This window comes from Carcharodon carcharias, chromosome 11, assembly GCF_017639515.1.
Source record: "Carcharodon carcharias isolate sCarCar2 chromosome 11, sCarCar2.pri, whole genome shotgun sequence".
Classification (NCBI taxonomy): Eukaryota; Metazoa; Chordata; class Chondrichthyes; order Lamniformes; family Lamnidae; genus Carcharodon; species Carcharodon carcharias.
In genome coordinates this window covers 92591607-92607971 of record NC_054477.1, presented here as the reverse complement: position 1 = coordinate 92607971, position 16365 = coordinate 92591607, and the positions used below count along the sequence as shown (strand labels likewise).

At 40.1% G+C, this 16365-nt stretch overlaps 1 protein-coding gene across 13 annotated transcripts in view; it reads left to right on the top strand.

Annotated features, from left to right (window-relative positions):
* slc36a4 (solute carrier family 36 member 4) overlaps positions 1-16365 on the top strand; it is a 450045-nt gene that overhangs the window by 94042 nt on the left and 339638 nt on the right. The window contains exon 10 of one of the 13 annotated variants that reach the window (XM_041199232.1): positions 248-693. The exons of the other annotated variants lie outside the window; for them this stretch is intronic. Within the exon in view, the coding sequence (XP_041055166.1) occupies positions 248-263 (16 nt within the window). The 3' untranslated portion in view covers positions 264-693. Of the gene's footprint in view, positions 1-247; positions 694-16365 lie in introns of those variants that run through there. 13 annotated transcript variants of the gene reach the window in all.

The following is a 16365-nucleotide window of genomic DNA, read 5'->3' as shown; positions in this document are numbered from 1 at the left end:
GGCCATCGCCACCCACCTGCCCTACTATTAGGTTCTGTGAAGTTGATAGATGAGCTACCCCCACGTACATGTGCACATTTTTGTGCTCAATTTGAGGGATGTCATTGTAGTGGAACACTTTCTATTTCCGGTACCCAGTGTCAGCAGAATAGGTACAGCATGAGTTATATATAGCTTAAAGATAGGTGGAGGGTTGAGGGGACAGCTCCTGACCCATGTGGCTGATGTGTCCCTTCATGTTTTCCAGGTGTAGTGGGGGATGACGTCATCCTTTTGTGAAGTGGCCTTTGGAGGATCCTGCAATTGAGATGACGTCTTCCTGGCTGCGTTATGCTTCTTGGATGTTGATGCCAATGGTATCCAGTCCCTCTTCTTCCTCTGCTGCTCCCTCCTCAGGCAAGATGATAGTACCTTCTGAGGTATCAGCGATGGATTGGGATGTAGATGAATGTGTGGATATTCTTTTTGGATTGCCAACATATTGGGAACATTTTTTTAAGGGCTGCTGAATAAAACATCGCACAAATATTTGTTGACCAAATTCTGTAAATGTAGATAAAAGTAAAAATGAATACTGTTTTTACCTATTAGTGTTATGGATATCCATATCAAGTGGGCTTACATGATACATTAAAAACCATTCACAGTGTGCATTATTCCATCCATGTATTAAAATAACAGTGCTAAATCTGAGATTTTCAAAGGTGTGCTCTCCTCGTTACTTATACAGTAGAAAATTATGGTCACTTTTTTTCTGAAGAGATAGTATTTTATGCCCTTCTTTCAAGTTTAATATGCGCCAGTTTCTTTTTTAAATATTCGTTAGGTATCAAGGACATTGAAGTGTTTTGCGCAGTCCTCTATATCCCTTTTATTTTTAACACTTTTTTTGCATATAATGAAGCATTAGTTGCCTGTTAACTGCATGTAATGGGAATTTTGAATGCATGCAAGTTCCCCTCCAAGCCGCACATCATCCTGACTTGGAACTGTATGCCATTCTTTTGCTGTCATGAGATCAAAATCCTGGAACTCCCTTCACAGCACCACTGGGTGCACCTCCACCAGATGAACTGCAGTGGTTCAAGAAGGCGGCTCAGCACCTCCACCTCAACAGCAATGAGGGATAGGCAATAAATGCCTGGCCCCGCCAGTGGCGCCCACGTCTCATGAAATACCTCTTGAAATATGAAGATCCTGCTCTTTAGCAACATTTTTGCACACCATTTTCCTCAACTTGCTGCTACTGTAAAATAAGTTGTACTTAACTCTGGACTATGGGATCATTTTCACTTGTTGTTTAATAATTGTTGAATCTTGTGTTCTACCGGATGAGTTATATTTATTTAGCTTACAAAAATTTGGAAAGCTTTACACTCATGAAAATATAGTAATTTTCATAATATTGTGATTTTTTTTATTGTAAAGGTAGATTAATAATGGGGTTTGGATTAGTTTCCCTGTGTGGATGTGTGTGGGGGGGATTTAGTTGAATTGGAGACAGCTGGTCTGTTATCAAAAGGGAAGCTAGGTTTGAAATGCTAAACACGTAAACATGGCAGAAGTTTTAGAATGTGAGGCGTGAGGAACCTTTGCATTTTTAGACAAATTGGAGTAGTTTGAATTTCAAAGAGATGGTAGGATGTTACACCTAGCTAAAAGCTAAGCCAAGCAGTGGGTTTATTTTTCCCAAAGGTTACTGATAATGAGTGCTATGAAAGATTTATATGGAGAGAAAAGTAAAGTTGCAAAGATATATTAGAACAATGGAATTTACATTAAAAAGGGAGAAGCATGTATAAAGGAGATGAGGTTATGTGTAAGGGGAAAAGGCACTCTAAGATCTAACACGAGTGTGAAAAGCCTCCAGCCTCTGTGTCAAGTTGCTGCCTACAGGAACCGAAGCTAAGAAAATTCACTTTTAATATCACTATCTAGGGTATTGTGTGCTTTGCCTGGGTCTGTTGAAATCTATTTGTTTTTACTGTTGCTTTAACGGAGGTGTAACTAGGAGCCACATTAATTAGGAGCTATTATCATAGTAATTTGTAGACCTCTATGTGCTTAAGATCTTTTATTAATAAATGTTTAATATGGTTTTGTCTTGGTGCACTTATTACTACTGAGTTCAAGGCATGCACCTCAAAATAATATACAAACTGCTAAACAGTTGTGGTAGCTGTTTCAAGTTTCCCTCGGATTTGAGAAGCTCAGCATTTACTATCCGCTGAGCCATAACCAACTGACCTTCATAGCAAAACAACACGACCCTAGATGCCCAAAATGCCTTCCGGATTGGTCTTTAGCACATTTTCCTGGGGACGTCTTAGAAATGTTCTGATTTAGATCCTTCCCAATACATTGTTGCTGCCACTGATGGGCCTGGAATGCTGGCAACACTATAAATGAGGCAGTACCTCGGCCATTGGACCTGAAAGATGATAATGCTCTGTTCTTCCCAGGGTAGAAGTGCAGCTGCTAGCAAATGTTTAGGTTTGCTACCACTTTTTGACCACAGGGAAGCTGAATGCTCAACCTCGAGTACAGTACTCGCTCGTGCACACAGTGGACATGGATCCAGTAGCTAAGAAGGAAAGGCAAAATATGCTTTGGAGATAGAATTTCACAGTTATGATAGCCTATATTCAAACTATTTCTAGTTATAGCTTTGTAAAGTAATTGGTACATTATTGTTTCATTATTTTGCCCTATCGTTTGAAAGGTCTTTGGATTTTAGGATTGGCCCAATGGAGTAGAGTCATTTCTGTATGCTTTTGTATGTGATATTTTATCAGGCTTTGACTAGTTCATTTAATGCATCCAGTTGGTAACTTAACACATTGTCTTGTACAGTGTGTGAGATTTGTACTAGACAATGGTGAATAACCAAAAAAACATTCAGTAGCATAAAATCTTTGTTTTCATGTATTTTTAAAAAGTGATATGGTTTTTTCCAGTGCATAAAGTTTAATTTTACAAATGGCATGTGAGCAGGGGTCACAGTGATTCAATCTAATATGTTAAGCCGAGGATGCTTTCCTTTCCTTATACCACGTTTGTTTCTGGAAAATACTTAAAGCATCTTCAAAAATAATCACTATGTATTTAAGGTCATTCACTTACTCCAATGATGCAGAGTGGGAGTTGTCTATTCCTATAAATGAGCATCATATCGGATGCTTTAAATCAGTTTATGTTTCTATGTTGGGCGAAGCAATGAAAAAAGGTACTGGTATTTTGATATTGTAGTCTAATCTGCATAAGCAACATTTGCAACCCACCGAGTTTGCTTGCTTAGCATAAGCTGAAAGAAGTTAATTCCATTTGTTTATGCTGAAGTTTGCATAATAAATGGATATTCAGTTTTTAAAATATTGACATTTTGTAGAAAAAAATTAGTATGCAAGCTAACTTAATAAAATGCAAATCCTGACTAGTTATTCTGGAGTAAGATGGTTGGTCAGACTGCAGGTTGGCAAATCTCTCCTTAAACCTTGAGGATGTTTATATGACCGTAGGCTATTACAAATCTGAGTCTGTTGAAGCTTATTAATCCTGAACTTGACAGTATTTTAGATTTTTGACTAGTAAGGTTCAGAACACTTCAAGTGCATGCAGATAGCCTTTACATTCATTACAAGATGTTTTGCTGTCAGCAATTTCAAGTGTAATTTAGTTATGTCCCCTCACCCAGAGTGCATACAAAATGGTAAATGCCTTATTTAAGGCGTTAAGTAATTACCTAACTTAAAGTTATTTGTGTGGCATGTAACCAGCAATGTGCTTTTTGAGACAGGCTGGATTATTTATGGAAACTCACCTGATACTGATATATGATTGCTGGCTTCATGTTCAACTAATATTTTCCTTTTCCCATTAGATTTCTCCATACTATTTACTCTGCTGAAGTAACTGACAACCTGGATTCAAGTGTGTAAAACCTTCCCCTCCCCACCCACTCCTACTAATCCCCTAAATGGCTATGTAGGTGTGAACCTGGATCATTTTATTTTGTCCAGGGGAAAAGCATTACAACTAAGCCTGATTATCATCTGACATTCACATACATGCCTTGTCCAGCATGGTTCACAACTTAGCAACTATGACCAAGAACCTACTTTAATTATCTTCCTACTTTGAAACCAACAGGCACTTCCTTTATAGACTCATTTCCTTGTAACTCAGGCAAAATGAACAAAGGACTGACTAACTGGTTTTTGAAACTTGGATTTTCCTGGATGATGTGATTTGATACCACAACAAACGTTAGACATAGTCATCATGCCATTGGGGACAACTCAAGACTATTGTCTCAATACAGGGATAGAAGGGACTTAGTGTAAAGGCTTCAAATAAATGTTTCATTAAGAGGGCTTAATATAGCCTATCCATAAATCACACAGAAAAGATCTAAACATCTATCTGATGGCTGGCCAGTGTAGCACCATGCCACACAAATCAAAATGGTTTGATTTATGATTTCTGCTACTTGTGATGGGTTCTGCTAATACAGCAGTTGGGTTGCTGCATAATTCAAGTACTGTGGAGCTGTAGAAGGGAAAACCAGGCTGGGTCCTGCTCCTGAACAGTGTCTAGTGACTCCTGTTGAAAAAATGCATGTGTGTATTTTGATTGAGGACAGGATCGAGCCAGCTGTTATGCACTTCACAGTAAAATTGTTTGCTGACTTGTTTAAGTGGCAGCTCTTTGAGACATTAGAAGTTACCAGATAACTGTGGAACTGAACCCTTGTAGCAGTTGATACTTCAGGGATAAGAGACTTAGAACATCAGTGGTCCTTTGCATCTGTGCCAGGTACGGGAAAATAAAATGCTATTTTTACTTTCTCCCCCACTCTCCCCCATTATATTCCCATTTTGAATTAATCAAGATTGTTCTGTGTTGTTCTAGGTGAAAACAACCTATAGTCATTGATCCTTAATTTTCTTGGCCTTCTGATCTTCCTTTTTGACATGATCAAAATTGGAAGCTATCGTAGTTTCAAATCCACATCCCACAAGAAGTAGAATCAGTTCAAGGATGTAGCAACAGAGATCAAAGGATGATAAACGTGTAATTTGTGAGGAGCGGGAGAGAAACAATATAGAAGAACTGGAAATGAAAGACACAAACTGCCGTACATAAAGAATGGAAGAAACTCCCAGCAAAGCTAATCCAGAGTAAGAGTAGTGAGAAGTTAAATCTCTGAAGGAGCACAGGCTGAATTTCAAGTTAGGAGGGAGGAGAGACACTTAAGCCTCTCCCTACACTCCAGTGACAAGGGAGATGAGAGATCTTCAGATGTATTCAACACAGCCGTGTATTCCATATCTCCAGTGTATCAAATGGGCTGTTGCTAGGTCAGCTTGGCTGCAGATAAAATTTTAATTTGTTTTAACAATCATCATTAAAGTCATAAGGGGTTTGTACTCTGAAATTTCATACATTTCAGCAGGCTTGTCAGGAAGATATAATTTTCATAATGTTATTTGGAATTTATTGTAGAGGGTCTTTGTCCATGTATGAGTGTGTGTTTGGGACTTAATTGAATTAGAGACAGCTGGTCTGAAGGCTTTGATGTAAGAAGAGAAGCTAGGTTTGAAATGCTAAATCGGTAAACATGAGTGAAGTTTTAGAATGTAAGGTGTAAAGGGAACATTTGCATTTTTAATTAAACCAGAGTAGCTTGAATTCAAAAGAGGGGGTGAAATGTTTCGCTTAGCCAGGAGAAGATAAGAAACAGTGTGTTTATTTTTCCTAAAGATTACTGGTAAAATTGGTACTATGATAGATTTTTATTATGAGAGAGGTAAAGTCCAAAAGCATAGTGAAACATCAGGAATTTGCATTCAAAGGGGAAAATATGTTTAAAGGAGAGAAGGTTGTGTGCAAATGAAGGCACTCTAGGATCTAACAAGTGTGAAAAGCCTTCAGCATCTGTGCCCAAGCTACTGTCTGCAAGAACTGAAGTTAAGAAAACTCTATTTGAATTCGACTGTTCAGGGTATTGTGTTACTTTGCCTTGGTCTTTTAAGATCTATTTTTACTGTTCCCTTAACGGACGTGTAACCTGGAGTTAGATTAATTAAGGGATTTAGGAGTTATTATAGCGGTAATTTGTAAACCTATGTATGTGTTTAAAATCATTTAAAAAAAATTTTAAAAGGTTTAATTTAGCTTTGTAAGAAACCTCTAATCCTTGGAGGCCTTTTACTGAATTCAAAGCCTGCATCTCAAAATAAATACAAATTGCAAATAGTGTGGCAACTGCTTCAAATTTCCCTCTGGGAATTTGAGCAGCTTGGCATTTACCATCCACCTGCCATAACAAGGCTGTTGAATTTGTTTAGCTCCTCTATACATTTTATAGATGCTTAATAAAATGGGAATAGAGATGTAACACTCAGACCTGATTTTACATGCATTTTATGCTGAATTTATTGCCTTTCACCAACTTCCCATTTGAAGGGGGCCTACTGGCAGAATTTTCCTACAGCCATTTCAGAGACAAAAGTTTTATTTAGAACTGTAGTACAAGCATTTCATACATACACATTTTACCAAGAAACGTTCAAAGAATTCATCAACGTACTGTGATTCAGCTATATTGCTGCATTCAGTTTCTTATTTTAGTAGCTTCTTGTGCGTATTCCTATGTATCTCGCATTATTCAACAGACTTAGTTTATATCTATTCCTAAAGGTGATTGTTGATAGTTCTTCAGTGAAGTTTTGCAAATGCTTCTTTTTAGTAGCTCCTACTCTTAATCTGGGAATGATGAATTTAAATGTTGATTTTTCTGTTAAGCCCAATTCTGGAGTGTTGTTATGGGCATGAAATTTAGATCCATAGTGCCTCTGGAGACCGTGCCATGAAAGCTGGAGGCCCTTTGAGATGGGTATCCTGCACCTCCAGCAGCTTTTGGTGTGGCCTGTGTAGTACCTCATGCTGACAAGGAAGCTCACACTATAATGTGTCTCTGTAATGGTGGTGTCATGATGTGTCTCAGCCCTACTGGCTGATTTGATGCTCCATTTGAGAACTTGGATCACACTGGTCCATTCAATGTATTTGCCACTCAGCAAAGAACAGGTGTTCAGCTGCAAGAGGGTTCCAGCTAATGGGCCAGGCACCCAAGTGCAATTTGTAAGGTAATTTAGAATAACTCATTGAAATGCATTTGGAAATGCTGCGGAATGTTTTTAGAGGTGCTGTTGAGAGGTCCTGGATTTTTCTGGCAGTTTTGCTACACCCTCAAGAAGGACAGAGGATTTGGTGACTTGTCCACACAAAGTTGCTATGGGGGCTGCAGTTGCAGTACTTCTGAATTAGCAGCACAGCAGGGAGATGAAATAGAGGTTGTGGACAGGGCAGGTGCAGTTCTTGGGTGTCTGAAAACAGGAAATCAGAAAGGCAGAGTTTGAGGTAGGGGAAGTGGGGTGGGATGGAAAGCAAGAGATCCATAGCCACGCCATCTGCAGCTTACTCAACATGCCAAGTTGCAGGATGGTGTGCTGAGTTAAGAAGGGACATGCCCTCATCCTGAATGTTCTCAATGGCACCGGACGCCATGAACTCTGTTACAGCCAGCCCCATGATGCAGAGACCAATCTCTTCTGTAGGGCTCGGGAGATGCAGGCTCCTTGTTTCCCCACCAGTTCTGCTCAGCTCCCTTTTATTGTGTGTCACCTTGTGCAAGAGAGAAGACAATGTCCGGTATTGTATTTTCACTGTATTAGAGTGATGTGCCTGCTACATCTGAATAGTTTGAAATATGTGAAAGCAGCGGGAGCTGGGAGAGGGTTGAGGTGGTGTATCTGGATGTTAGGTGTGAATTGTGAGCTGAGGACAGCGGATGGGTGAGTCGTGGGGATGTGGTGCATTGAGAGGCATGAGAGGTTAAGAGGAGATGCATGTGAGGCCATTTGACTTCTTGTGGCATTGCTGCCAGGCCCTTGAGGCCAGACTTAGGAATTTGACCTCCCTTGCCACCAGCTCCCGCTCCTTTCTTGAGGACCTCCTGGCTTCCTGTGGAACTATTTTTTCCTGCCCACATTCATGATTAAGCACTATAGGTGAATCTGGAAGCCTTCTCTTGGCCCTGGTTTTCCATTTTAGTTGTTTAGAATTGCAGCAATTCAGCAGCAGCCCCTTTTGGTTAAATACAGCTTCCCTTTTGGAGGAGATGGACTTCCTTTAAGAAGAGAAGGCCATATGCACCAAGTGAGCACACGCAGCTCAGTCACCTGTTGATCACTTAGGCGGCTGGCAGCACAGCCGACCTGCTGAAACCAATTTTACAATCCGCTAAATGAGGAGGTAGCACCCAAGTTGCATGCTGCCTACCTCCATGGCAGTGGACTCAAAACAAATGGCGACTCCATGCCCAAGAACAGTTATTTTATGATCTCCAGCAATTCTTTATAAAACACAAACATCTGAAAGAAACCAATAAACCTATTGAGCCAAATATAATTTTTCTTGCATGTTCCATGTTGCTGTTTTGTTTGGTGCTATGAATGTTTGTTGCATGCAACCACGTGATTGTGTTTCAATTGTGCGTTTACACCTGAAAGAGTAAACGGATTTGCATGACATACTGGTTATGGTGAGATTACCTTTCATTTGGTAGATACAATGTGGAACAACTGGGCAGAGAGAGAGAGACAAAATTAGGAGTAATAATAGTACAAGTGTTGTAGAGCAACAGCATTTGTGCCAAATCTTGAGTCTGATACTGTGCATCCAAAAATATATCAAGCCCTTGTCCCTTCCTTTGTGACACAACATGTGCAGCAAGTAATGGGAAGACAGCTCATTGCACAATTGGATTTGAAAGATGCTGTACAAGTTCAATTTTACAAAGTTGCAGATGTAATTATTCACTCCATAACCCCACACTTGCAAGAGTACAATTAGTAGATAACTTTTTAAATCAATCTTTGTTTCTAAATAACCGGCCTTTCGTGACGTATGTTGACAATGAAATGTATTTCTATTTTTCCATAATTACTATATCTATTAGAGTTTTGAATAATTACATTTCACAAGTGCCAGCAGTTAATATGCATGCTTCAAGCAATTAATTTCATGTATAGGTTCATGCTGAGCACTAACAACAGTGAGCTGCTCCTCATAGGAGCAGTAGAGAATTTTGTCATTTCAATGGTGCCAACTTGAAAAATTCTGTTGACTTAATTTCTTTTAGACTCATAGACATTTACAGCACAGATGGAGGCCATTCGGCCCATCGTGTACACACCAATTAATAAAGATTTGACTACACTAATCCCATTTTCCAGTGCTTGGCCCATAGCCCTGGAGGCTATGGCAACACAAGTGAATATCTAAATACTTACGGGAATTATGAAAGTTTCTGACTCAACTGCCCTTTCAGGTAGTGAGTTCCAGACTCCCACCATCCTCTGGGTGAAAAAATTTCTCCTCAACTCCCACCTTAGCCTTCTACCTCTTACCTTAAACCTATGCCCCCTGGTTATTGACCCCTCTACTAATGAAAAAAGTGCCTTCCTACGCCCCTCATAATCTTATACATTTCTATCAGGGTCTCTCTCAACCTTCGCTGCTCCAAGGAAAACAACCACAGCCTATCTAATCTTTCCTCATAGCTCAGACCCTCCAGCCCAGGCAGCATTCTGGTAAATCTCTCCTTAGAATTGCAGATTAGATTAGATCAATTTATTGTATTTTGCAAGGTCAAGCAGGGGCAGATTAAATGGATGGCAATTTATAAATTACAATTTTAGATACCATGATTAAATTAAGTTGCCATCTTAAATTTCAGGAATGTATGTATATTTGACAAATCAAGAGTCAGTTGAGTGAACATCAGCATATTGCTTTTAACATAGAATGTCTTCTCAAGTTGCTTAACAGCAGTGTAATCAGGCAAAAATCTTCAGGAAAGATGGGATGATATTCTGTGCTCCGGTATCAAGCTTCAGATTTATGGTTGTTTGCTTGTTTCTTGCCCTCTCATGTTCATCCACAATCCTTGCATACCTTTCTCTTGTCTTGTGTGTACTCTCTTGTTGCTGTTTCACTGCATCAACTCTGCTGCCTTTCTCTTGACTTAACTGAAGGCTAGCCGGTTGGGTAGTCAGCACCTTCATCTGTGTATGTGTGACTTCATGTGCTTGGCGATTATTGTGAGCTTGTCTTTTCAGATCTCTTTGTACTATATGATGTGCAGAGTCCCAAATGAATTGATCTACCTGTCCTTCACTTTATGCTTGCTGGCTACTTTTCTCGATCTTTTTAAAGATATTGTCAACAGGCTCATCTCGTTCCTGTCTCAAGCTCTGAAATTCATATTTGTGGATTTGATGGTTTGACTTTGGCCAAAATGTGTGGTGAATTAAAAAAAAAAAATGGTCTGGGTTTTTACTGTTGGCCTCATTCACTTCCCAGCTATTGCAAATGTCTGAACCTTTCTCTTTTGCCCACAAAAGGACAAGGACAAGTGTCCAGCTCCTGATGAACTTCAACCGAGGGTCTTAGAAGAAGTGTTGATAGTTGATGTGTTGGTTTTAATTTTCCAAAATTCCCTAGATTCAGGGAAGGTTCCATTAGATTGGAAAATTGCGAATGTAACTCCTTTATTCAAAAAGGGAAGATGAAGCAGGAAACTGCAGGCCAGTTAGCTTAACATTTGTCATAGGGAAAATGTTAGAAGCTATTATTAAAGATGTTGTAGCAGGGCACTTGGAAAAATTCAGGCTAATCAGACAGAGTCAACATGATTTTGTGCAAGGGAAATCATATTTAACCAATTCATTGGAGTTCTTTGAAGATGTAATGTGTGTTCTGGATAAAGGGGTGTATTGTATTTAGATTTCCAGAAGGCAATTGGTAAGGTGTCACATCAAAGGTTTTTGCAAAAAAAAAAAATAGCTTACAGTGTAGGAGGTAACATATTGGCATGGATAGAAGTTTGAATAGCTAACAGGAAATGGAGAGTATGCATAAATGGGTCATTTTCTGGTTGGCAAAATGTAACGATTGGTGTGTCACAGGGATCGGTGCATGGGGCTCAACTTTTTACAATTTATATATATGACTTGGATTCGGGGACCAAAGGTATGGTTGCTAAATTTGTTGATGACAAATATAGGTAGGATAGTAAGATGTGAAAAGGATAGAAGGAGGCGACAAAGGAAATAAATAGGTTAAGTGAGTGAGCAAAGACTTGGAAAATGGAGTATGGTGTGGGAAAGTGTGTAATTGTCTGCTTTGACAGGAAGAATAAACAAGCATATTATCTGAATGGCGAGAGATTGCAGAGCTGTCATGCAGAGGGATCTGGGTGTCCTGGTGTATGAGTCGCAAAAGGTTAGTATGCAGGTACCACAAGTATTTAGGCAAGCTAACAATGTAAAAATTTATTGCAAGGGGAATTGAATACAAGGAATTGAATTGAAAATTAGGGAGGTTATGGTTCAGTTATACAGGGCATTGGTGAGACCACATCTGGAGTACTGAGTACAGTATTGGCCTCCCTACGTAAGGAAGGATGTAAATGCATTGGAATTCGGTTCAGAGAAGGTTTACTAAATAGCTGGATTGGGCAGGTTGTCTTATGTGGAAAGATTGGACAGGCTAGGCTTGTATCTGCTGGAGTTTAGAAGTGTAAGGAGCGACTTGATTGAAACGTGTAAGATCCTGAGTAGTCTTTGCAGGGTTGATGTGGAGAGGATGTTTCCTCTTGAGGGAGAATTGAGAACTAGATGTCACTATTTAAAAATAAGGGATCGCCCATTTAGGACAGAGATGAGGAGAAATTTTTTCTGAGGGTCATGAGTCTTTGGTGTCATAACGTTCTTCCTCAAAAGGCAATGAAAGTAGAGTCTGAACATTATTAAGGCAGAGGTAGATGGATTCTTGATAAAAGGTGTCGCGGGTAGGTGAGAGTGTGGAATTGAGGTTACAATCAGATCAGCCATGAACTCATTGAATGACGGAGCACGCTCAAAGGGCTGACTGTCCTACTCCTATTCTTTTGTTTATGTTCATATGTAGCTGACCCTTTCCTCTTCACTAGTGCTTTTTAGGAAACTATCAAATGTTAATTTGCACTTCTGTTTAAACTTTTCAAATGTATCTACGATGACATCAGCCTCCAATTCATCCTGGGCTGTAGCCGGGTGTTCATTGCTGTCGCAGCGGTCATTTCATTTTTACATGAATCATCAGTTTTTTCTCTCTGACACTAATTTGGGTTGATTTTTCTCAATCTAATTCAGCATTTATTTTGCTTATAGTGTGTGGATTTACTGCTTTTCCAATGTTATGTCTTGTGGTTCCTGGAAGTTTGGAATTATCATACTTTTAGACACATGCTGGAGCTGACATCAAAGGTATTTCTCAGATCTCACTATGTGCTTTGGACCTTGTTAATTCGGTACACCGACTGTAGTACAGTAGTGAGTGATGTGGCATCCTGGATAATTACGTATACATGTGCATAACAATATAGTTCCAAACCCTTTTCAAATAATATAACAATATAATAGGAAGAGGAAGGTGGAGACAAAGAGGTGATATTGGGAGAGAATTCTAGGGAGCCTGGTATGACTAGAAGCACATCCACTAGTGATCAGGTGAAAGGTGGTGGAATGAAAAAGAAGCCAGGCTGAGCGACATTGTTCCCTCAGCTTTGCAGCAGCCGGCCCCCTGAAATAAAGATGGCACTGACTGAAGTAGGAAGGGGGCGTGGCCCCATCAAACCCCGATGGTAACAGCGCGAGCAGTTGCAGAAAACAGGAAAAAGACCAGCTGTGATTGGAGGATCAGCGATCTCAAGTGTGGAGGACACTGTCTCATGGTCCTGGGAGAGACTGAGATTCAGAGGGCATGCGTGTTCCAGATTGTGGCAGGAGACTCTGGAAAGCTCTCTGTGAGGAGAGTTAAGGAGCCAGATCAAAGTGTGCTCTGTCTGGTTGCCAGTACTGGAGACTGGAGCTTCCCCATTCAGCTGTCGAGGCCCCAGCACTCAACATGAAGCTGAATGATCTAGATAGGCTCCCAGTTTAAAAACCAAGTGGGCATGTTGCGTCATGTCTTTTCAGCACTTGCTGATTTTATTAAAGCTAAAGGTTCAGGTGTGGGGATTGGTGGAATGGATGTGCAAGGACAACCAGTGAATGGAGAGTTAGAGCAGGATGCGTGGGGGTGGGGGTGGACTGGGACAAGTGGGAGGAGAGCAATGTTTCCTCTGAAGTGTACCCATGAGTGGTCATCTAGAAATCTGGAACATTCTACATTGAAATAAACAGGGTACTCACTTTGTGATGTTTCAATGGCCTTTAAAATGTAAGTTGCCATGGCCCAAAAACAGTGCTAAGGGAGTTTTTAGCCTACCCAGTATAAATAAAATTTGAAGGAAATAGTGGTCAGAGGAATGGGAGTGTTGTATGGCTGGGAGATGTTACAGAGATGATAGGCTAGCCCATCATAGAAATTAAACATGATGAAAATTTTAAATTGGGGGTGTTAGAGCACTTTGAGTCAATGTAGCTCAGGTGATAGGTGAGTGGAAAACTGGAATAGAAGACAAGCTGCAGTTTTGGATGAGCTGACGTTTATGAAGGGTACTTGCTTAGAGATTGGCCAGAAGAGCATTGTAAAAAGTTGAGTCTGAGGCAAATAAAGGGATGGATGCCGGTATCAGTGGCAGAAGGACTGAAGCAAGGGAAGAGATAGTCAAAGTAAGAGGTGAAAGTAACATGTGGGATTGGAATCTGGCTTGGGGTTGAGCAGGGTGCCAAGGTTATGAACAATCTGGTTCAACCTGAGGCAAAGGCTAAGCAGGGGGAACGGAATCAGTTGACCATGTTTGCAGATTTTGTGGCAGAGCCAAAGATGATGACTTCAATCTTAAATGTTTAATTGAAGGAAATTGCTCCTTAGGTAACAAATATATTAGGCAAGAACAAACACAGAAAATGCTGGAAAAACTCAGCAGAGTTTCAGAGCCATACAGAATCGAAACATTAACTCTGTTTCTTCCTCCACAGATGCTGCCAGACCTGAGTTTTTCCAGCATTTTCTGTTTTTGTTTCAGATTTCCAGCATCTTCAGTATTTTCCTTTTATATCAGACAAGAAGTTTGTCAATACAAAGTGGAGGGATTGGGGAAGGTGGGGGTGAGTAGAGCTGGATGTCATCAAGCTTCAATCATAGAATCTGACAGTTTTCACTTTCTTTGAGGGTCACAAGATGGATACTAGGGTGAAAGCTTTACAAAAGTTGGTGAAAGTAGGCTTTCTCAGAGGCTTTACAGCAGAAATCTACAATTTGTTGCATGCTTTCATCATTTACAAATCCCGGTCTTTTTCTTTTCAATTGTACCACAAACCTCCCAACATAAGACTGTAAACTGTGTCAATAGAGGATCCACAGATGTTAGTGAAATTTCTCATTAGCATTTCAGTCTCACTTGGCTACTTGTTATTACACACAAACCAGTGTGTTTTGGGAGACTGAGTGGGTGTAATTTCAAACCGCAGCTCTCTTTTTCCCCACCCCCTGCCCCCCACCCCCAGCCCTCAAAAGAAAATGGGTGAGTTGGGATCGGATGAGATATAGCTTTTAAATTTCAAACCAGACTCCAGCCATCAACCTGCCCACTTGAGCTTATTGGGGGTGGGACAGGTGTGGGCAGTCATCCTGCTCCCATGAGGTGTGTGTGCATGTGGTGGGGGCGCATAATTGTCCTTTTAAAAATTTTAATGAGGCTGATAGCCTCATTTAATATACCTTACAGGATTAACCCTGTGGCGGATTGAGTGTCTCAGACCTCAGGAAACCTGAAGGCAGGCAAAGACAGCTTTGGGGAACAAATAATTGCCCTTACAGTGGTGCTTGTGGAGCAGGGGAAGGTAGGGGGTACTTCCTCCCAGCCCAACAAATCACTTCTTTTGCCATCGGAGCTCCTCTCCCCACCCAAAAATACATCCCTGGGATCCCGTCATGCTCTCACCAATGCAGCAATTGATTTCTTCCGAAGTGTTCACCTCCCAATAGAGCAACGTAGGTCGTTCAGGCTGACTTCTGGGTTGGAAATCTGTTTTTAAAAGAAAATACTGGATTTATATTAAAACTCCACAGCATTATGAACCAAAGCTCCTCCCCTACTTCCCCACAACCTGCCCCCATTAATATTGGGACTGGTGTGCTTGCTTCAGACAAAATCCTGTTCCCTGGTCTTAAAGGGATCCAAGGTGAGTCATTGGTCTTTTTCATTTGATCCCCAAGACCATTTCTCCATTTGATTAGAGCAGCTTCTGAGAATTCGGCGTGAATGCTGTCCATACCTCACCCCCAGAGGGCTCCCTACCATAATCCTATGGTTCTGATTGCGACAATACTAATTGTAGTACAGTTAATTCTGCTGTAAGAAGTCTGGGTAAAAAGTCTAACTCTGCCTGGTATCATTGCTGGAGTATTGGTTAAAAGATATGTGTCCCCACGTGATTTGTTTAATTTGCGAGAACTGAGATAGCTGAATTCAGTGGAGACTGAATGTTTTCAAGAGATTGAATGCAACGTTTTTAGCACATTCCATTTTAATTGGTTGTTGTGGGAATATGGTTGTGCACAACATTGTGACCTGCATTTTTTTTTTCTGTTTTTATATATGAATTTAATTGAGTTTAACATTATATAAAACACCTAGACATATTTCCAGTGTTACAAATGAAATTAATGGTTTATTATATCATTTTTAATAATCATTTTAACTGCTCCTTGTTGAGCAATACTAGTTTTAATATTTTGTTTCTTGTTTTGTCCTTCACGCCTCCACTGAAGATTAGCATCTACTTTGGAAATGAAAGAACTAATTGAGTGACTGCATTTTAGGAATTATGAAATGCTTATGTCTCAGTCCTTTGATCTGGATCAGTTAGGAGCAATTTGTAAAGTTATTGGACAATGAAAACTAATTTCTATTTTTTCAGAATTAATGGTTTAAAGAAAATTACACAATAACAAAGTTATTTTTGTGGATCCTTCTACGTGTTAGCACCAATTGTTGGGACTTTAGGTTTACAGTGAAGCAGAGAAGTATAAAATACATACTTATTTGTTTCAGGTTTCATTCATGTGACTTTTGCTTTTAAAATATTCATGTTCAATAAAAATCAATTTTTGAAAGGCTTGCGTCCTTGCCTAATTGCATTAAATGTGTAAAATTCTGCATGCTAGTTTAGTATCAGTGAAAAGGATTAGCTCAAACTGAACAGCTATCACCTGCAGACAATAGGCTGTCTACACTTAGTGGAGAATCTACTCCAAATAAGCTGCCAGCCTCTCAAGTTTCTGAATGACATTTTTTCAGCATGA